Here is a 23,056-nt window from a genome sequence, read left to right as displayed (position 1 = left end):
TCTCACTCTCTATCTCCCTCTCACGCTCTCACTCTCTATCTCCCTCTCACGCTCTCACTCTCTATCTCTCCCACACGCTCTCACTCTCTATCTGTCCCTCACGCTCTCACTCTCTATCTCTCCCTCACGCTCTCACTCTCTATCTCCCTCTCACGCTCTCACTCTCTATCTCCCTCTCGCGCTGTCACTCTTTATCTCTCTCTCACACTCTCACTCTCTATATCTCTCTCGCACTCTCACTCTCTATCTCTCCCTCACGCTCTCACTCTCTATCTCTCCCTCACGCTCTCACTCTCTATCTCCCTCTCACGCTCTCACTCTCTATCTCTCTCTCGCGCTGTCACTTTTTATCTCGCTCTCGCAATCTCCCTCTCTATCTCTCTCTCGCACTCTCACTCCTTATCCCTCTCTCGCACTCTCACTCTCTATTTCTCCCTCACGCTCTCGTTCTCTATCTCCCTCTCGCGCTCTGACTCTCTACCTCCCTCTCGCGCTCTCACTCTTTATCTCTCCCTCGCACTCTCACTCTCTCTCTGTCGCAGTCTCACTCTCTATCTCCCTCTCGTGCTCTCACTCTCTCTCTCTCTCTCGCACTCTCACTCTCTATCTCCCTCTCACGCTCTCACTCTCTATCTCTCCCTCTCTCTCTCTCGTGCTCTCACTCTCTATCTCCCTCTCGCCCACCCACTCTGTATCTCTCCCTCACGCTCTCACTCACTATGTCCCTCTCACGCCCACACTCTCTATCTCCCTCTCGCACTCTCACTCTGTATCCCTCCCTCACGCTCTCACTCTCTGTCTCCCTCTCACGCTCTCACTCTCTATATCCCTCTCACGCTCTCACTCTCTATCTCTCCCTCACGCTCACACTCTCTATCTCCCTCTCACGCTCTCACTCTCTATCTCTCCCTCTCATGCTCTCGCTCTCTATCCCCCTCTCACGCTCTCACTCTCTATCACCCTCTCACGCTCTATCTCCCTCTCACGCTCTCACTCTCTACCTCCCTCTCACGCTCTCACTCTCTACCTCCCTCTCACGCTCTCACTCTCTATCTCTCTGTCACGCTCTCACTCTCTATCTCTCCCTCACGCTCTCACTCTCCATCTCCCTCTCGCGCTCACACGCTCTCACTCTCTGTCTCTCCCCCTCACTCTCACACTCTCTATCTCCCTCTCGCGCTCTCACTCTCTATCTCTCTCTCGCGCTCTCACTCTCTATCTCTCTCTCGCGCTCTCACTTTCGATCTCTCTCTCGCGCAGTCACTCTCTATCTCCCTCTCACGCTCACACTCTCTATCTCTCTCTCACGCTCTCACTCTCTATCTCCCTCTCACGCTCACACTCTCTATCTCTCTCTCACGCTCTCACTCTCTATCTCCCTCTCACGCTCTCACTCTCTATCTCTCCCTCACGCTCACACTCTCTATCTCCCTCTCGCGCTCTCACTCTCTATCTCTCCCTCATGCTCTCACTCTCTATCTCTCCCTCTCACGCTCTCGCTCTCTATCTCCCTCTCACGCTCTCACTCTCTATCTCCCTCTCACGCTCTCACTCTCTATCTCCCTCTCACGCTCTCGCTCTCTATCTCCCTCTCACGCTCTCACTCTCTATCTCTCCCTCACGGTCTCACTCTCTATATCTCCCTCTCACTCTCTATCTCCCTGTCACGCTCCCACTCTCTATCTCCCTCTCACGCTCTCACTCTCTTATCTCTCTCTCGCACACTCACTCTCTATCTCTCTCTCACGCTCCCACTCTCTATCTCTCCCTCACGCTCTCACTCCCTATCTCCCTCTCACTCTCTATGTCTCTCTCACGCTCTAACTCTCTATCTCCCTCTCACTCACTATCTCTCTCTCATGCTCTCACTCTCTATCTCCCTCTCACGCTCTCACTCTCTATCTCTCTCCCGCACTCTCACACTCTATCTCTCCCTCGCTCTCACTCTCTATCTCTCTCTCGCGCTGTCACTTTTTATCTCGCTCTCGCAATCTCCCTCTCTATCTCTCTCTCGCACTCTCACTCTTTATCCCTCTCTCGCACTCTCACTCTCTATTTCTCCCTCACGCTCTCGTTCTCTATCTCCCTCTCGCGCTCTGACTCTCTACCTCCCTCTCGCGCTCTCACTCTTTATCTCTCCCTCGCACTCTCACTCTCTCTCTCTCTCTCTGTCGCAGTCTCACTCTCTATCTCCCTCTCGCGCTCTCACTCTCTATCTCTCTCTCGCACTCGCACTCTCTATCTCCCTCTCACGCTCTCACTCTCTATCTCTCCCTCTCTCTCTCTCTCGCGCTCTCGCTCTCTATCTCCCCCTCGCCCTCTCACTCTGTATCTCTCCCTCACGCTCTCACTCTCTATTTCCCTCTCACGCTCTCACTCTCTATCTCCCTCTCACGCTCACACTCTCTATCTCCCTCTCGCACTCTCACTCTGTATCCCTCCCTCACGCTCTCACTCTCTATCTCCCTCTCACGCTCTCACCCTCTATATCCCTCTCACGCTCTCACTCTCTATCTCTCCCTCACGCTCACACTCTCTATCTCCCTCTCGCGCTCTCACTCTCTGTCTCTCCCTCTCATGCTCTCGCTCTCTATCCCCCTCTCACGCTCTCACTCTCTATCTCCCTCTCACGCTCTCACTGTCTATCACTCTCTCTCTCGCGCTCTCACTCTCTAGCTCCCTCTCGCGCTCTCACGCTTTATCTCTCCCTCGCACTCTCACTCTCTCTCTCTCTGTCGCAGTCTGACTCTCTATCTCCCTCTGACGCTCTCACTCTCTATCTCCCTCTCACGCTCTCACTCTTTATCTCCCTCTCACGCACTCACTCTCTATCTCCCTGTCACGCTCCCACTCTCTATCTCCCTCTCACGCTCTCACTCTCTTATCTCTCTCTCACGCTCCCACTCTCTATCTCTCCCTCACGCTCTCACTCCCTATCTCCCTCTCACTCTCTATCTCTCTCTCGCGCTCTCACTCTCTCTCTCTCGCGCTCTCACTCTCTCCATCTCACGCTTTCACTCTCTATCTCTCTCTCGCGCTCTCACTCTAAATCTCTCTCTCGCGCTCTCACTCTCTATCTCCCTCTCACGCTCTCACTCTCTATCTCTCCCTACCACGCTCTCACTCTCCATCTCGCTCTCGCGCTCTCACTCTCTATCTCTCTCTCTCGCGCCCTCAATCTCTATCTCCCCCTCACGCTCTCACTCTCTATCTCCCTCTCACGCTCTCACTCTCTATCTCTCTCTCTCGCACTCTCTCTCTCTATCTCCCTCTCAGGCTCTCACTCTCTACCTTTCCCTCACGCTCTCACTCTCTATCTCCCTCTCACGCTCTCACCCTCTATCTCTCCCTCACGCTCTCACTCTCTATCTCTCCCTTTCGCACTCTCACTCTCTATCTCCCTCTCACGCTCTCACTCTCTATCTCCCTCTCGCGCTCTCACTCTCTATCTCCCTCTCATGCTCTCACTCTCTATCTCTCTCTCTCGCGCTCTCCCTCTCTACCTCTCTCTCTTTCTCGCACTCTCACTCTCTATCTCCCTCTCATGCTCCCACTCTCTATCTCCCTCTCACGCTCTCACTCTCTATCTCTCTCTCTCGCACTCTCTCTCTCTATCTCCCTCTCAGGCTCTCACTCTCTACCTTTCCCTCACGCTCTCACTCTCTATCTCCCTCTCACGCTCTCACCCTCTATCTCTCCCTCACGCTCTCACTCTCTATCTCTCCCTTTCGCACTCTCACTCTCTATCTCCCTCTCACGCTCTCACTCTCTATCTCCCTCTCGCGCTCTCACTCTCTATCTCCCTCTCATGCTCCCACTCTCTATCTCTCTCTCTCGCGCTCTCCCTCTCTATCTCTCTCTCTTTCTCGCACTCTCACTCTCTATCTCCCTCTCATGCTCCCACTCTCTATCTCTCTCTCACGCTCTCACTGTCTATCCCTCCCTCACGCGGTCTCGCTCTCTATCTCTCTCTCGCGCTCTCACTCTCTATATCTCTCTCGCACTCTCACTCTCTATCTCTCCCTCACGCTCTCACTCTCTATCTCTCCCTCACGCTCTCACTCTCTATCTCCCTCTCACGCTCTCACTCTCTATCTCTCTCTCGCGCTGTCACTTTTTATCTCGCTCTCGCAATCTCCCTCTCTATCTCTCTCTCGCACTCTCACTCCTTATCCCTCTCTCGCACTCTCACTCTCTATTTCTCCCTCACGCTCTCGTTCTCTATCTCCCTCTCGCGCTCTGACTCTCTACCTCCCTCTCGCGCTCTCACTCTTTATCTCTCCCTCGCACTCTCACTCTCTCTCTGTCGCAGTCTCACTCTCTATCTCCCTCTCGTGCTCTCACTCTCTCTCTCTCTCTCGCACTCTCACTCTCTATCTCCCTCTCACGCTCTCACTCTCTATCTCTCCCTCTCTCTCGTGCTCTCACTCTCTATCTCCCTCTCGCCCACCCACTCTGTATCTCTCCCTCACGCTCTCACTCTCTATTTCCCTCTCGCGCTCTCACTCACTATGTCCCTCTCACGCCCACACTCTCTATCTCCCTCTCGCACTCTCACTCTGTATCCCTCCCTCACGCTCTCACTCTCTGTCTCCCTCTCACGCTCTCACTCTCTATATCCCTCTCACGCTCTCACTCTCTATCTCTCCCTCACGCTCACACTCTCTATCTCCCTCTCACGCTCTCACTCTCTATCTCTCCCTCTCATGCTCTCGCTCTCTATCCCCCTCTCACGCTCTCACTCTCTATCACCCTCTCACGCTCTATCTCCCTCTCACGCTCTCACTCTCTACCTCCCTCTCACGCTCTCACTCTCTACCTCCCTCTCACGCTCTCACTCTCTATCTCTCTGTCACGCTCTCACTCTCTATCTCTCCCTCACGCTCTCACTCTCCATCTCCCTCTCGCGCTCACACGCTCTCACTCTCTGTCTCTCCCCCTCACTCTCACACTCTCTATCTCCCTCTCGCGCTCTCACTCTCTATCTCTCTCTCGCGCTCTCACTCTCTATCTCTCTCTCGCGCTCTCACTTTCGATCTCTCTCTCGCGCAGTCACTCTCTATCTCCCTCTCACGCTCACACTCTCTATCTCTCTCTCACGCTCTCACTCTCTATCTCCCTCTCACGCTCTCACTCTCTATCTCCCTCTCACGCTCTCACTCTCTATCTCTCCCTCACGCTCTCACTCTCTATCTGTCCCTCACGCTCTCACTCTCTATCTCTCCCTCACGCTCTCACTCTCTATCTCTCCCTCACGCTCTCACTCTCTATCTCTCCCTCACGCTCTCACTCTCTACCTCCCTCTCACGCTCTCACTCTCTATCTCCCTCTCGCGCTGTCACTCTTTATCTCTCTCTCACACTCTCACTCTTTATCCCTCTCTCGCACTCTCACTCTATCTCTCCCTCACGCTCTCACTCTCTATCTCCCTCTCACGCTCACACTCTCTATCTCTCTCTCACGCTCTCACTCTCTATCTCCCTCTCACGCTCTCACTCTCTATCTCTCCCTCACGCTCACACTCTCTATCTCCCTCTCGCGCTCTCACTCTCTATCTCTCCCTCATGCTCTCACTCTCTATCTCTCCCTCTCACGCTCTCGCTCTCTATCTCCCTCTCACGCTCTCACTCTCTATCTCCCTCTCACGCTCTCACTCTCTATCTCCCTCTCACGCTCTCGCTCTCTATCTCCCTCTCACGCTCTCACTCTCTATCTCTCCCTCACGGTCTCACTCTCTATATCTCCCTCTCACTCTCTATCTCCCTGTCACGCTCCCACTCTCTATCTCCCTCTCACGCTCTCACTCTCTTATCTCTCTCTCGCACACTCACTCTCTATCTCTCTCTCACGCTCCCACTCTCTATCTCTCCCTCACGCTCTCACTCCCTATCTCCCTCTCACTCTCTATGTCTCTCTCACGCTCTAACTCTCTATCTCCCTCTCACTCACTATCTCTCTCTCATGCTCTCACTCTCTATCTCCCTCTCACGCTCTCACTCTCTATCTCTCTCCCGCACTCTCACACTCTATCTCTCCCTCGCTCTCACTCTCTATCTCTCTCTCGCGCTGTCACTTTTTATCTCGCTCTCGCACTCTCCCTCTCTATCTCGCTCTCGCACTCTCACTCTTTATCCCTCTCTCGCACTCTCACTCTCTATTTCTCCCTCACGCTCTCGTTCTCTATCTCCCTCTCGCGCTCTGACTCTCTACCTCCCTCTCGCGCTCTCACTCTTTATCTCTCCCTCGCACTCTCACTCTCTCTCTCTCTCTCTGTCGCAGTCTCACTCTCTATCTCCCTCTCGCGCTCTCACTCTCTATCTCTCTCTCGCACTCGCACTCTCTATCTCCCTCTCACGCTCTCACTCTCTATCTCTCCCTCTCTCTCTCTCTCGCGCTCTCGCTCTCTATCTCCCTCTCGCCCTCTCACTCTGTATCTCTCCCTCACGCTCTCACTCTCTATTTCCCTCTCACGCTCTCACTCTCTATCTCCCTCTCACGCTCACACTCTCTATCTCCCTCTCGCACTCTCACTCTGTATCCCTCCCTCACGCTCTCACTCTCTATCTCCCTCTCACGCTCTCACCCTCTATATCCCTCTCACGCTCTCACTCTCTATCTCTCCCTCACGCTCACACTCTCTATCTCCCTCTCGCGCTCTCACTCTCTGTCTCTCCCTCTCATGCTCTCGCTCTCTATCCCCCTCTCACGCTCTCACTCTCTATCTCCCTCTCACGCTCTCACTGTCTATCACTCTCTCTCTCGCGCTCTCACTCTCTATCTCCCTCTCGCGCTCTCACTCCCTATCTCCCTCTCACTCTCTATCTCTCTCTCGCGCTCTCACTCTCTCTCTCTCGCGCTCTCACTCTCTCCATCTCACGCTTTCACTCTCTATCTCTCTCTCGCGCTCTCACTCTAAATCTCTCTCTCGCGCTCTCACTCTCTATCTCCCTCTCACGCTCTCACTCTCTATCTCTCCCTACCACGCTCTCACTCTCCATCTCGCTCTCGCGCTCTCACTCTCTATCTCTCTCTCTCGCGCCCTCAATCTCTATCTCCCCCTCACGCTCTCACTCTCTATCTCCCTCTCACGCTCTCACTCTCTATCTCTCTCTCTCGCACTCTCTCTCTCTATCTCCCTCTCAGGCTCTCACTCTCTACCTTTCCCTCACGCTCTCACTCTCTATCTCCCTCTCACGCTCTCACCCTCTATCTCTCCCTCACGCTCTCACTCTCTATCTCTCCCTTTCGCACTCTCACTCTCTATCTCCCTCTCACGCTCTCACTCTCTATCTCCCTCTCGCGCTCTCACTCTCTATCTCCCTCTCATGCTCTCACTCTCTATCTCTCTCTCTCGCGCTCTCCCTCTCTATCTCTCTCTCTTTCTCGCACTCTCACTCTCTATCTCCCTCTCATGCTCCCACTCTCTATCTCCCTCTCACGCTCTCACTCTCTATCTCTCTCTCTCGCACTCTCTCTCTCTATCTCCCTCTCAGGCTCTCACTCTCTACCTTTCCCTCACGCTCTCACTCTCTATCTCCCTCTCACGCTCTCACCCTCTATCTCTCCCTCACGCTCTCACTCTCTATCTCTCCCTTTCGCACTCTCACTCTCTATCTCCCTCTCACGCTCTCACTCTCTATCTCCCTCTCACTCTCTATCTCCCTCTCATGCTCCCACTCTCTATCTCTCTCTCTCGCGCTCTCCCTCTCTATCTCTCTCTCTTTCTCGCACTCTCACTCTCTATCTCCCTCTCATGCTCCCACTCTCTATCTCTCTCTCACGCTCTCACTGTCTATCCCTCCCTCACGCGGTCTCGCTCTCTATCTCTCTCTCGCGCTCTCACTCTCTATCTCCCTCTCATGCTCTCACTCTCTATCTCCCTCTCACGCTCTCACTATCTATCTCTCTCCCGCACTTTCACTCTCTATCTCCCTCTCACTCTCTATCTCTCCCTCACGCGCTCTCACTCTCTATCTCCCTCTCACTCTCTATCTCTCTGTCGCACTCTCACTCTCTATCTCCCTCTCATTCTCACTCTCTATCTCTCTCTCGCACTCTCACTCTCTATCTCCCCCTCACTCTAACTCTCTATCTCTCCCTCTCACGCTCTCACTCTCTATCTCCATCTCACGCTCTCACTCTCTATCTCTATCTCACGCTCTCACTCTCTATCTCTCGCTCACGCTCACCCTCTCTATCTCTCTCTCGCGCTCTCACTCTGTATCTCTCCCTCATGCTCTCACTCTCTATCTCCCACTCACTCTCTCACTCTCTATCTCTCCCTCTCACTCTCTATCTCCCTGTCCCGCTCCCACTCTCTATCTCCCTCTCACGCTCTCACTCTCTTATCTCTCTCTCGCACTCTCACTCTCTATCTCTCGCTCACGCTCACCCTCTCTATCTCTCTCTCGCGCTCTCACTCTGTATCTCTCCCTCATGCTCTCACTCTCTATCTCCCACTCACTCTCTCACTCTCTATCTCTCCCTCTCACTCTCTATCTCCCTGTCCCGCTCCCACTCTCTATCTCCCTCTCACGCTCTCACTCTCTTATCTCTCTCTCGCACTCTCACTCTTTTTCTCTCCCTCACACTCTCACTCTCTCTCTCTGTCGCAGTCTCACTCTCTATCTCCCTCTCGCACTCTCACTCTCTATCCCTCTCTCATGCTCTCACTCTCTATTTCCCTCTCACGCTCTCACTCTCTATCTCCCTCTCATGCTCACACTCTGTATCTCTCCCTCACGCTCTCACTCTCAATCTCCGTCTCACGCTCTCACTGTCCATCTCTCCCTCACGCTCACACTCTCTATCTCCCTCTCGCGCTCTCACTCTCTATCTCTCCCTCACGCTCACACTCTCTATCTCCCTCTCGCGCTCCCACTCTCTATCTCTCCTTCACGCTCTCACTCTCTATCTCTCCCTCTCACGCTCTCTCGCTCTCTATCTCCCTCTCACGCTCTCACTCTCTTATCTCCCTCTCACGCTCTCACTCTCTATCTCCCTCTCACGCTCTCACTCTCTATCTCCCTCTCGCGCTCTCACTCTCTATCTCTCCCTCACGCTCTCACTCTCTATCTCTCCCTCTCACGCTCTCGCTCTCTCGCTCTCTATCTCCCTCTCACGCTCTCACTCTCTATCTCCCTCTCACGCTCTCACTCTCTTATCTCTCTCTCGCACTCTCACTCTCTATCTCTCTCTCACGCTCCCACTCTCTATCTCTCCCTCACGCTCTCACTCCCTATCTCCCTCTCACTCTCTATGTCTCTCTCACGCTCTCACTCTCTTATCTCTCTCTCGCACTCTCACTCTCTATCTCTCTCTCACGCTCCCACTCTCTATCTCTCCCTCACGCTCTCACTCCCTATCTCCCTCTCACTCTCTATGTCTCTCTCACACTCTCACTCTCTATCTCCCTCTCACTCTCTATCTCTCTCTCGCACTCTCACTCTCTATCTCCCTCTCATGCTCTCACTCTCTATCTCCCTCTCACGCTCTCACTCTTTATCCCTCTCTCGCACTCTCACTCTCTATTTCTCCCTCACGCTCTCGTTCTCTATCTCCCTCTCGCGCTCTGACTCTCTATCTCCCTCTCGCGCTCTCACTCTTTATCTCTCCCTCGCACTCTCACTCTCTCTCGCTGTCGCAGTCTCACTCTCTATCTCCCTCTCGCGCTCTCACACTCTATCTCTCTCTCGCACTCTCACTCTCTATCTCCCTCTCACGCTCTCACTCTCTATCTCTCCCTCTCTCTCTCTCTCGCGCTCTCACTCTCTATCTCCCTCTCACTCTGTATCTCTCCCTCATGCTCTCACTCTCCATTTCCCTCTCACGCTCTCACTCTCTATCTCCCTCTCGCGCTCTCACTCTGTATCCCTCCCTCACGCTCTCACTCTCTATCTCCCTCTCATGCTCTCACTCTCTATATCCCTCTCACGCTCTCACTCTCTATCTCCCTCTCACGCTCACACTCTCTATCTCCCTCTCACGCTCTCACTCTTTATCTCTCCCTCGCACTCTCACTCTCTCTCTCTCTGTCGCAGTCTCACTCTCTATCTCCCTCTGACGCACTCACTCTCTATCTCCCTCTCGCGCTCTCACTCTCTATCTCCAACTCGCGCTGTCACTCTCTATCTCTCCCTCTCACTCTCTATCTCCCTGTCACTCTCCCACTCTCTATCTCCCTCTCACGCTCTCACTCTCTTATCTCTCTCTCACACTCTCACTCTCTATCTCTCTCTCACACTCTCACTCTCTATTTCTCTCTCACGCACCCACTCTCTGTCTCCCTCTCACTCTCTATCTCTCTCTCGTACTCTCACTCTCTATCTCCCTCTCACGCTCTCACTCTCTATCTCTCCCTCTCACGCTCTTACTCTCCATCTCTCTCTTGCGCTCTCACTCTATCTCTCTCTCTCTCGCGCTCACACTCTCTATCTCCCTGTCGCGCTCTAACTCTCTATCTCCCTCTCATGCTCTCTCTATCTATCTCTCGCACTCTCACTCTCTATCTCCCTCTCACTCTAACTCTCTATCTCCCTCTCACTCTCACTCCCTATCTCCCTCTCGCGCTTTCACTCTCTATCTCTCTCTCGCACTCTCACTCTATCTCCCTCTCACGCTCTCACTCTCTATCTCCCTCTGGCGATCTCACTCTCTATCTCTGTCTCGCGCTCTCACTCTCTATCTCCCTCTCACGCTCTATCTCCCTCTCGAGCTCTCACTCTCGATCTGCCTCATACGCTGTCACACTCTTTCTCTCCCTCACGCTCTCACTCTCTATCTCTCTCTCGCGCTCTCACTCTCTATCTCTCTCTCGCGCTCTCACTCTCTATCTCCCTCTCACGCTTTCACTCTCTATCTCTCTCTCGTGCTCTCACTCTCAATCTCTCTGTCGCGCTCTCACTCTCTATGTCCCTCTCACGCTCCCACTCTCTATCTCCCTCTCACGCTCTCACTCTCTATCTCACTCTCACGCTCTCACTCTCTATCTCTCTCTCGCACTCTCACTCTCTATCTCCCTCTCATGCTCTCACCCTCTATCTCTCCCTCACGCTCTCACGCTCTATCTCTCGCACTCTCACTCTTTATCCCTCTCTCGCACTCTCACTCTCTATTTCTCCCTCACGCTCTCATTCTCCATCTCCCTCTCGCGCTCTGACTCTCTATCTCCCTCTCGCGCTCTGACTCTCTATCTCCCTTTCGCGCTCTGACTCTCTATCTCCCTCTCGCGCTCTGACTCTCTATCTCCCTCTCGCGCTCTCACTCTCTATCTCCCTCTCGCGCTCTGACTCTCTATCTCCCTCTCGCGCTCGCACTCTTTATCTCTCCCTCGCACTCTCACTCTCTCTCTCTGTCGCAGTCTCACTCTCTATCGCCCTCTCGCGCTCTCACTCTCGATCTCCCTCTCACGCTCTCACTCTCTATCTCTCCCTCATGCTCACACTCTCTATCTCCCTCTCACGCTCTCACTCTCTATCTCTCTCGCGCTCTCACTCTCTATCTCTCTCTCGCGCTCTCACTCTCTCCGTCTCACGCTTTCACTCTCTATCTCTCTCCCGCTCTCACTCTCAATCTCTCTCTCGCGCTCTCACTCTCTATCTCCCTCTCACGCTTTCACTCTCTATCTCCCTCTCGCGCTCTCACTCTCTATCTCTCCCTCACACTCTCACTCTCTATCTCTCCCTCTCACTCTCTATCTCCCTGTCACGCTCCCACTCTCTAACTCCCTCTCACGCTCTCACTCTCTTATCTCTCTCTCGCACTCTCACTCTCTATCTCTCTCACGCTCCCACTCTCTATCTCTCCCTCACGCTCTCACTCCCTATCTCCCTCTCACTCTCTATGTTTCTCTCATGCTCTCACTCTCTATCTCCCTCTCACTCTCTATCTCTCTCTCGCACTCTCACTGTCTATCTCCCTCTCATGCTCTCACTCTCTATCTCCCTCTCACGCTCTCACTCTCTATCTCTCTCCCGCACTCTCACACTCAATCTCCCCCTCACTCTCTATCTCTCCCTCTCACGCTCTCACTCTCTCTCTCTCGCGCTGTCACTCTTTATCTCCCTCTCGCACTCTCCCTCTCTATCTCTCTCTCGCACTCTCACTCTTTATCCCTCTCTCGCACTCTCACTCTCTATTTCTCCCTCACGCTCTCGTTCTCTATCTCCCTCTCGCGCTCTGACTCTCTATCTCCCTCTCGCGCTCTCACTCTTTATCTCTCCCTCGCACTCTCACTCTCTCTCTCTCTCTCTGTCGCTGTCTCACTCTCTATCTCCCTCTCGCGCTCTCACTCTCTATCTCTCTCTCGCACTCTCACTCTCTATCTCCCTCTCACGCTCTCACTCTCTATCTCTCCCTCTCTCTCTCTTGCGCTCTCACTCTCTATCTCCCTCTCGCCCTCTCACTCTGTATCTCTCCCTCATGCTCTCACTCTCTATTTCCCTCTCACGCTCTCACTCTCTATCTCCCTCTCACGCTCTCACTCTCTATCTCCCTCTCACGCTCACACTCTCTATCTCCCTCTCGCGCTCTCACTCTGTATCCCTCTCTCACGCTCTCACTCTCTATCTCCCTCTCACGCTCTCACTCTCTATATCCCTCTCACGCTCGCACTCTCTATCTCCCTCTCACGCTCTCACTCTCTATCTCTCCCTCACGCTCACACTCTCTATCTCCCTCTCGCGCTCTCACTCTCTATCTCTCCCTCACGCTCTCACTCTCTATCTCTCCCTCTCATGCTCTCGCTCTCTATCCCCCTCTCACGCTCTCACTCTCTATCACCCTCTCACACTCTCACTCTCTATCTCCCTCTCGCGCTCTCACTCTCTATCTCCCTCTCACGCTCTCACTCTCTATCTCCCTGTCACGCTCTCACTCTCTATCTCCCTCTCGCGCTCTCACTGTGTATCCCTCCCTCACGCTCTCACTCTCTATCTCCCTCTCGCGCTCTCACTCTCTATCTCCCTCTCACGCTCTCACTCTTTATCTCCCTCTCACGCACTCACTCTCTATCTCCCTCTCACGCGCTCACTCTTTATCTCCCTCTCACGCACTCACTCTCTATCTCCCTCTCACGCTCTCACTCTCTATCTCCCTCTCGCGCTCTCACTCTCTATCTCTCCCTCTCACTCTCTATCTCCCTGTCTCCCTCTCACGCTCGCACTCTCTTATCACTCTCTCGCACTCTCACTCTCTATTTCTCTCTCACGCACCCACTCTCTATCTCTCCCTCACGCTCTCACTCCCTATCTCCCTCTCACTATGTCTCTCTCACGCTCTCATTCTCTATCTCTCTCTCACGCTCTCACTCTCTATCTCTCCCTCTCTTTCTCTCTTGCGCTCTCACTCTCTATCTCCCTCTCGCCCTTTCACTCTGTATCTCTCCCTCATGCTCTCACTCTCTATCTCCCTCTCACGCTCTCACTCTCTATCTCTCCCTCACTCTCACACTCTCTATCTCCTCTCTCGCGCTCTCACTCTCTATCTCTCCCTCACGCTCTCACTCTCTATCTCTCCCTCTCACGCTCTCTATCCCCCTCTCACGCTCTCACTCTCTATCTTCCTCTCACGCTCTCACTCTCTATCTCTCTCGCGCTCTCTCACTCTCTATCTACCTATCGCGCTCTCACTCTCTATCTCTCTCTCGCTCTCTCCCTCTCTATCTCCCTCTCGCGCTCTCACTCTCTATCTCTCTCTCACGCTCTCACTCTCTATCTCACGCTGACACTCTCTATCCCCCTCTCGCGCTCTCACTCTCTCTCTCCCTCACGCTCTCGCTCGCTATCTCCCTCTCACACTCTATCTCTCCTCACGCTGTCACTCTCTATCTCCCTCTCAAGCTCTCACTCTCCGTCTCCCTCTCACGCTCTCACTCTCTATCTCTCTCGCGCTCTCTCACTCTCTATCTCTCTCTCTCGCTCTCTCCCTCTCTATCTCCCTCTCGCGCTCTCACTCTCTATCTCTCTCTCACGCTCTCACTCTCTATCTCCCTCTCACGCTCTCGCTCTCTGTCTTCCTCTCATGCTCTCACTCTCTATCTCTCTCTCGCTCTCTCACTCTCTATCTCTCACGCTCTCACTCTCTCCCTCATGCTCTCACTCTCTATCTCCCTCTCGCGCTCTCACTCTCTCTCTCCCTCACGCTCTCGCTCGCTATCTCCCTCTCACGCTCTCATTCTCTATCTCCCTCTGACGCTCTCACTCTTTATCTCCCTCTCGCGCTCTCACTGTCTGTCTCTCTTGCACTCTCACTCTCTATCTCTCTCACGCTCTCACACTCTATCTCCCTCTCACGCTCTCACTCTCTATCTCCCTTTCGTCATCTGCCTCTCTCTCTCTCACACGAGCTCCATCTGTCTCTCACGCAAGCTCCGTCTCTCTTTCTCTCTCGCGCACTCTCCGTCCCACCCCCCCTCCCTCGCGCACGCTCGGTCTCTCTCACTCTCTCACGCACGCTCCATCTCACTCTCGCTCCCACGTTCAGTCTCTCTCGCGCTCACGCTCCGTCACTCGCGCGCGCTCCATCTCTCTCTCTCTTCCTCTCGCACACGTTCCGTCTCTCTCCCTCTCTCTCACCCTCCCACTCTCTCTCATAGAATTATAGCATCCCTACAGTGCTGAGTGAGGCCATTTGGCCCATCGTGTCTGCACCGACCACAATCCTAACCAGGTCCTCTTTCCATAACCTTCATTTCACTCGTAATCCCCTGACACTCAGGGGCAATTTAGCATGGCCAGTCAACCTAGCGCACACATCTTTGCACTGTGGGAGGAAACCGGAGCACCTGGAGGAAACCCACATGGGGGGAATGTACAAACTCCACATAGACAGTGACCCGAGGCTGGAATTGAACCCTAGTGTCTTGCACTGTGGGGCCGCAGTGCTAACCATTGTGCACTGCACTCCCATTCGCCATTCCACTTGCTCTCCCTCTCTCACTCCCTCTCTCTCCACCCCCCCCCTCCCGCTGTCTCTCGCCTTCCCTATCTCCCTCCCGCCGTCTCTCACCTTCCCTATCTCCCTCCCGCCGTCTCTCGCCCTCCCTCTTTCCCTCCCTTTCTCCCTCCCGCCGTCTCTCGCCTTCCATCTTTCCCCCGCCGTCTCACGCCTTCCCTTTCTCCCTCCCGCCGTCTCTCACCTTCCCTTTCTCCCTCCCGCCGTCTCTCGCCCTCCCGCCGTCTCTCGCCTTCCCTTTCTCCCTCCCGCCGTCTCTCACCTTCCCTTTCTCCCTCCCGCCATCTCTCGCCCTCCCGCCGTCTCTCACCTTCCCTTTCTCCCTCCCGCCGTCTCTCACCTTCCCTAACTCCCTCCCGCCGTCTCTCACCTTCCCTTTCTCCCTCCCGCCGTCTCTCACCTTCCCTAACTCCCTCCCGCCGTGTCTCGCCCTCCCTTTCTCCCTCCCGCCATCTCTCGCCTTCCCTATCTCCCTCCCGCCGTCTCACGCCTTCCCTTTCTCCCTCCCGCCGTCTCTCACCTTCCCTATCTCCCTCCCGCCGTCTCTCGCCTTCCCTATCTCCCTCCCGCCGTCTCTCACCTTCCCTATCTCCCTCCCGCCGTCTCTCACCTTCCCTTTCTCCCTCCCGCCGTCTCTCGCCCTCTCTTTCTCCCTCCCGCCGTCTCTCACCTTCCCTATCTCCCTCCCGCTGTCTCTCGCCCTCCCTTTCTCCCTCCCGCCGTCTCTCACCCTCCCTCTCTCCCTCCAGCCGTCTCCCGCCCTCCCACTCTCCTTCCCGCCGTCTCTCACCCTCCCTCTCTCCTTCCCGCCGTCTCTCACCCTCCCTCTCTCCTTCCCGCCGTCTCTCACCCTCCCTCTCTCCTTCCCGCCGTCTCTCACCCTCCCTCTCTCCTTCCCGCCGTCTCTCACCCTTCCTCTCTCCCTCCCGACATCTCTCACTGTCTCTCTCCTTCCCTCCCCCTCTCTCTTGCTGTCTCCCTCTGTCTCTCCCTGTCTCTCTCCCTTTCTTCCTCTCTCCCTCCCTCTATCTCTTGCTCTCTCTCTCTCCCTCCTTCTGTCTCTTGCTCTCTCCCTCTCTGCCTCCCTCCCTCCTTCTCTCCCCCATGCTGTCTCCCGATTTCAACTCTCCCACAGCCAAGACTCCCCCCCCCCCCCCCCCCCCCCCCGCCCCCCCCTCAATTTCTCAGTCTATAGCTTGAAAAGAGAAAAGGTAGTGAGTGGAAGCAGGTCATCTTATTGCCGAGTGATTCCTGGAAAGCATCCTAGAGACTGGGTACTTATTGTGATTCGATTTATTATTGTCACATATATTGGTATAAAGTAAAAAGTATTGTTTCTTGCGCGCCATACAGACAGAAACATACTGTTCATAGAGTATATAGGGGAGAAGGAAAGGAGAGAGTGCAGAATGTAGTGTTACAGTCATAGCTAGGGTGTAGAGAAAGATCAACTTATATATGTAGTCCGTTCAAAATTCTGGCAGCAGGGAGGAAGCTGTTCTTCAGTCAGTTGGTACATGTTCTCAGATGTTTGTAACTATTTCCCGACAGAAGAAGGTGGAAGAGAGTATGCCCGGGATGCATGGGGTTTTTGATCCAACCCACTACGGTGGTGTCATCAGCAAACATGGATATCGAGTTGGAGGGGAATTTGGACACACAGTCATAAGTGTATAAGGAGTATCGTAAGGGGCTTTTCCGAGGCAGCGCAAAATGTAGACAATGGGTGGGAGGCTGGTTTGCGTGTTGGACTGGGCTTTGTTCACAACCCTTTGTAGTTCCTTGCGGTCTTGGGCAGAGCAGGAGCCATACCAAGCTGTGATACAACCAGAAAGAATGCTTTCAATGGTGCATCTGTAAAGAGTCGTAGCGGAAATGCTGAATTTCCTCAGCCTCCTTAAAAAGTAGAGGCGATGGTGGTCTTTCTTAACTATAGTGTCAGCATGGAGGGACCAGGACAGATTGTTGGTGATCTGGACATCTAAAAACTTGAAGCTCTCAACCCTTTCTACTTCGCCCTCATTCATGTGGACAGGGGCATGTTCTCCACTACGCTTCCTGAGGTTGATGAGTATCTCCTTCATTTTACTGAGATTGAGGGAGAGATTATTGTTGTTGCACTATTTCATCAGATTCTCTCTCTCCATCTCATCATTGTTTGAGATCCGACCCACTCGGGTGGTGTCATCAGCAAACTTGAAAATCGATTTGGAGGGGAATTTGGCCACACAGTCATTAGTGTATAAGGAGTATAGTAGGGGGCGGAGAACACAGCCTTGTGGGGCACCGGTACTGAGGATGATCGTGGAGGAGGTGTTGTTGCCTATACTTGCAGTCTGTGGGTTAGGAAGTTCAGGATTCAGTCGCAGAGGGAGGAGCAGAGCCCCAGGCCATGGAGTTTGGAGATGAGTTTCGTAGGAATAATGGTGTTGAAGGCTGAGCTGTAGTCAATAAATAGGAGTCTGACTTAGGTTTTCTTGTTATCCAGGTGTTCCAGGGTTAACATGATGTGGAGATGCAGCTGTTGGACTGGGGTGGGTACAGTAAGAAGTCTCACAACACCAGGTTAAAGTCCAACAGGTTTATTTGGAATCACGAGCTTTCAGAGCGCTGCTCCTTCATCAGGTGATTGGCGAGGGTAAATTGTCCCTTAGTGTCCAAAAATGTGTAGATTAAGGGATTAGCAGGCTAAATGTACAGGGTTACGGTAATAGGTGACTCACCTGATGAAGGAGCAGCGCTCCGAAAGCTCATGATTCCAAATAAACCTGTTGGATTTAACCTGGTGTTGTGAGACTTCTTACTGTTCCAGGGTTGAATGTGGGGCGAGGGAGATGGCGTTTGGTGTGGACCTGTTGCGACGATAGGCGAAAGTGAAGTAAAATTTCAAAACGTATTGGACTTCAGCTGATGGTATGTTAGAGTTAGCATCTCCTGTGCTTCGTCACATGGCAAGGTACCACGTGAATCAAATAGGTGTAATTAAAACCGGGCAGGTATGTATCAATTTGACGGCTGGAAATCTGTTTTGATCAGACTTATTTTGTTTGATGCTGTAAGTGGCTCAGTTTCTCACTGTGGCGGATGCGAGTTTTATTCTGCTGCTTATAAGGTGCCTTTATTTTCTCTCCACAGGGGAAAAACCTTACAGGTGTTCATGGGAAGGTTGCGAATGGCGGTTTGCACGGAGTGACGAGCTGACCAGGCATTTCAGGAAACACACTGGGGCAAAACCCTTTAAATGCTCTCATTGTGACAGGTAAATTGCTCGGACTTTCCACTCCCCTTCATTAATTTCACTGCATTTCCGAGCTCCGCAGTGATTCATCAGGCCACTGCCCATTCTCTTTTCTCAGCGCCTCAGGAAATGTCCTGATAAGGAGGCTGGGAGAGGAAGGTAAAGAGGACATGTGACACTGAGCAAGGGGTCCTAAAGAAGTGTGGGGGTGGGGGGGCCAGGAGGGGGGAGGGGGTGGAAGCGGAGAATAGAAAATATGAAAGAACTTGGAACCAAATTGCTAGTTTTCTTGCCAATCAACACATTTTTTAAAAAAAGGAACTGACGCAAGTGCACAGAAGAACCATTGTACGACGCGCATTCTCTCAAGCAATGCCCATTCTCCTTCACTCAGAACGTCTTCCCAGCACCCTTACAAATTACAGATTGCAAATGTCTGAGGTAACATTGTTGCAGCAATTTCAGCCACATTGTACATCGCGCTGCTATGCCTAAGTGTAAGGGGCGGCATGGTGGCACAGTGGTTAGCACTGCTGCCTCATAGCGCCAGGGACCTGGGTTCGATTCCCGGCTTGGGACCACTGTCTGTGTGGAGTCTGCACGTTCTCCCCATGTCTGGGTGGGTTTCCTCCGGGTGCTCCGGTTTCCTCCCATAGTCCAAAGATGTGTGAGTTAGGTTGATAGGGCTAAATTGCCCCTTAGTGTCCCGGGATGCGTAGGTTAGCGAGATTAGCGCAGTAAATATGTGGGGTTACGGAGATGGGGTTTGGGTGGGATTGTTGTCAGTGCTGACTCGATGGGCCAAATGGCCTCCTTCTGCACTATGATTCTAAGCGACAATACTGGATGTGACAGGCAGGTATTTTTAATGACAAAATAATTTCCCATCGGCAAATACTGTTCATTATTTAAAACCAGTTAGAAATCATGATATGAGTGAATCTAAGCCAAGTGGTTCATGTGTTTGCCTATTCGATACTCTTGTGATCAGAGCATTCTTTGCTCACTTGCTTTGACCTCGTCCATTGTTATGCTAAAGGATTGTGGGTAAATGATGTCCCCAGGCGTCATAATCCTTGACTGTATTTACCCATAATTCCTTAAAAGGAAAAGCATGTCCTGGCAACTCTGTCGGCCTATATCTGTGAGTTTGGAGTAATCTAATTACTAAATCAGGAAGGACAGAATACCGCAGTGATGAATGGAGAGAAATGTGAGACAGGTGGATGATTTAATACCCTGCAGACAGTTCTTCGTTTATTCTTTAACCAAGCAGCGTTGAATGGTTCGGACTAGCATTAAATGCAGTAAGCAATATGTCTCCACTACTTTCTTTCCCTGCCCAGCGAGCCTCTTTCAGCTGGGATGACACTTGTTGTTGAAGCCACAACCTTCTATTTGACCGAGGGGAGAGCTTAAAATGCAGCATCTGTCTGTCTTATCTGTTGCCACTGAGGCCGATTTCTGCACGTCACGTGGTGGGACTTGGTTGACCTGAGTGACAAGCAATCTGAGATTGAAACCTGCAAACCATGGGTGGCACGGTGGTTAGCACTGCTGCCTCACAGCACCAGGGACCTGGGTTCGATTCCTGGCTTGGGTCACTGTCTGTGTGGAGTCTGCACGTTCTCCCCTGGTTAGATGCATTGGCCATGCTTAAATTCTCCCTTAGTGTACCCGAACAGGCACCAGAGTGTGTCGTCTAGGGGATTTTCACAGTAACTTCGTTGCAGTGTTAATGTAAGCCTACTTGCAACACTAATAAGTAAACTTTAAAACCTTGAATGCTCCTTTTCAAACAAAACTGGTTTAAGCGATTGGAGCCTCAAAAAGCTGAGTAGGTTTTGAATCCGAACCAGTGTAAAATCTAGTACAGGGGCTATAAATTGTGTACCAGTTAAATCCATGGATAGACCTATCACATATGAAGCTGATCTTTGTCTACACATTGCTATAACTGTAACGCTACATTCTGCACCGCTAACCTTTCCTTCTACCCTGTGTACTCTATGAACGGTATGCTTTGTCCAAATAGTGTGCAAGAAACAATACTTTTCACTGTATCCCAATACATGTGACAATAACAAATCAAATCAAATGGTGTTTACCCAATGTAATTCCTTTTTCATTTGCTTCTTGTTCCCCCCTGCCCTCCCTCCCCGCCTCAGGTGTTTCTCCAGGTCTGACCACTTGGCCCTTCACATGAAGAGACACATCTGAAAGTGTCCAGAGTAAAAGTCGGTTGGCGATTCAGATTCACAATTGAACTGCCAGACGAGGAGGAACGTATGCTCCAGCCAAAGCATGCCATTTTGCACCCTACCCAGTAGCCTCCAGGGCCTTTTTGTCAGGGTGTTCTCAGAGACTGTCAAGTGTGAATCGCAGCATAGCAACCATGGTACATGGTGTGTTGGGTCATTTCCTGATGCACATGCTGGTGTACCTGACTGTATGAGTGGCTGCCAAGCCCCCTCCCTGCTGTGAGCATGTGTACTGAGAGCATTGTTGACTGGGTTGACTGTATGATGAGGAACCAATGATTTTTTTCTTGTGGTGAGGTAAGATTGCGTTTAAAAATGGGCTGGATGAGTGTGTGTGAGCGCGAACGAAAGAGAAAATAAGAGAGAGGGACGTACCTGGAGATGGGATAACCGCCAAATGTCTTCGATGTTCCATGCCTTAAGGAAGGCGCTGAACCTGGACAGGAGACTGACCCCTTTCCCATGCGAGAGGAGCTTTTGGTGTCTGGTGCAGCTGATAAATGTGCAATGTGTCGAGTAGCCTTGTTCACTTGCTACAAAAAAAGCTAATTTGTAATCCATTGTATAAGCTGTGTATTAAGGATATAACACAACTATAACTTTCATAATAAATAGGAAAGGTGTTGCATGATTCTGGGGATTGTACACTTTTCATTCTTTGTAATTGGGGACTGCAATTTGATTCCAATTATGTGCAGTTTAAAAAAAAATCTAGTTGGGCAAATGTTACATAACGTAAAGGAAGCCTGGACTTTTTTTGGTTGGATACCACTATAGCTTAGCAACTGATTTACTTAAGCAGCTAATTTTGGTCTTTTTATTTATGCCTAAGGACTAATTTCTGGTTTCTAAATGTAAATGCACTGTTGACATGAAATAATGGTGCCTTATGAAAGTGACCTTGCTACACCACTTACTGTAGCAATCTCATGTGGGTCACCAGACAGGGGTATAGGGGAATTGGGCTCCATTAAGGCTCCCTATCACATGATCTTGTACTCTATGCCTCTTTCTGTCTTTGAAACAATAAAAAAAAAGCTTTTCTTGAAATCTTCTCGAGTACTAAATGCCAATTTTTGTCTACCCAAGTATTAAATATTAGTTATTTTATTTTTTTATTTTGACTGAATATAATGTATTAAAATGATCTATTAAAGGTGTTTTTTTTTATATTATGAAAAAATATATTGACGTGCTGTTAACGGTAACACATTCCTAGTACTCTAAGGATTAAAGATGGCCATGACAAATTACTCGGCTGTAAAGCACTGTTAATTCGGAAAAAGCATTTTTGCTTATAACCCTAATGCAGTAAAACGGAAGATTTATAATGGTTAACAGTGACATTAGAGAGACTCTAGGACGGGAGGAATCAGATAAAGTGGCTCGCTGGGGCCTTTGCTAGCACTAATTTCCTTTTGTAGCCTGCTGATTCGGCACAATAGATATTGAGCTGTCTAGAGTACAATATCTTAATTTGACCCATCAATGGATGGGCCTGAGAAGCATTTTCTAGCAGACCAGTGAAAACGCGATGGCCAGGGTTGCGAATACGGTCAGATAGCCAGCTGTATTTCACAGTCCCAAAAGGCCGACGGGAGTCGCTTACTGAATTTTAATCAACTGGGTATTTTTTTTTAAAAACGCACAAAATAAAAACACAAATATCCTTGAACATCAGGAACTGTTGCTGATTAAGTTGTCAGACAAGCCCCCCCCTCCCGCCCCCGCTCCCTCCCCAATGCGGGCTGGGTTAGTTAGTGGTGGAGAGGAATGCAGTTGGATGGTACAATGTTTACACAAAAACGCATGGTTTTGAGGGCAAAGACATACACACCTTCCCTTCTATGCATTTTTTTATTTGCCAAAACCATAAGAGGCAGCTGCTTTTTTTTTTCTGAAGACAATTTATGGCATTTTGTAAACTCTGCACGTGTATGCTACGCTCTACCTAGCCGTAACAAGCCACTAAGTAAAGATACCAATAACAGAAAGTTTAAAAACTTGAATCAGCTTGTGCTTTTTAATGCAATATATAAAAAAAAAGGTTGAATTCACTGGAAGAAAAGGTTAGGCCATGTACTATTTTTCTATTACCTTACCAATGAGCAGTACACGTACTGTTCTGTGGATAATGGAGCCTTAATGAAACCGTATGACCTTTGGCTTGCAATTAAAATTGTTCTTATTATTGATGTTTCACATTTCTTTTTAAAAGCCCTGTTTATCTCCAAACCTCTTTGTAAAATTTTGTTATTTGAAATCTTTTTACAAGGTTTTATTTGAAATCGTTTTTTGCAAGATTGTTATATTTCTGTATGAATGTATTTTTTATTGTAAAACAATGGAAAATTCTTATCAGAACCTGTCTCTTTTGTTTCATTTCTCCCCGGTCTCCTTGAAGTTACTCAAGTGCTTTAAGCTTTTTTTTCTTTTCCATATTTATTTTCACATGAGTCCTTTATTCGTGACCGACGCCATGTCTGTTTACAGATTTTTATTCATTCGTGAGACCTGGCCGTCGCTGGCTGGCCAGCATTTATTGCCCATCCCTGGGTTGCCCCTTGTTCAGTGGGCTGTTGAGAGTTAACCACATTGCTGTGGC

General features: G+C 51.2%; 1 protein-coding gene across 1 annotated transcript in view; it reads left to right on the top strand.

The window, feature by feature from the left end:
- LOC144506593 (Krueppel-like factor 6) overlaps positions 1-22,815 on the top strand; it is a 40,025-nt gene extending 17,210 nt beyond the window's left edge. The window contains exons 3-4 of the mRNA XM_078232932.1: positions 18,088-18,211; positions 20,359-22,815. Of these exons, the coding sequence (XP_078089058.1) occupies positions 18,088-18,211; positions 20,359-20,410 (176 nt within the window). The 3' untranslated portion in view covers positions 20,411-22,815. The remainder of the gene's footprint in view (positions 1-18,087; positions 18,212-20,358) is intronic.
- Positions 22,816-23,056: the final 241 nt, after the last annotated feature.

This window comes from Mustelus asterias, chromosome 2 (assembly GCF_964213995.1).
Source record: "Mustelus asterias chromosome 2, sMusAst1.hap1.1, whole genome shotgun sequence".
Lineage (NCBI taxonomy): Eukaryota > Metazoa > Chordata > Chondrichthyes > Carcharhiniformes > Triakidae > Mustelus > Mustelus asterias.
The sequence above is the reverse complement of the archived record's forward strand: the minus strand, read 5'-3'. Positions and strand labels throughout refer to the sequence as shown.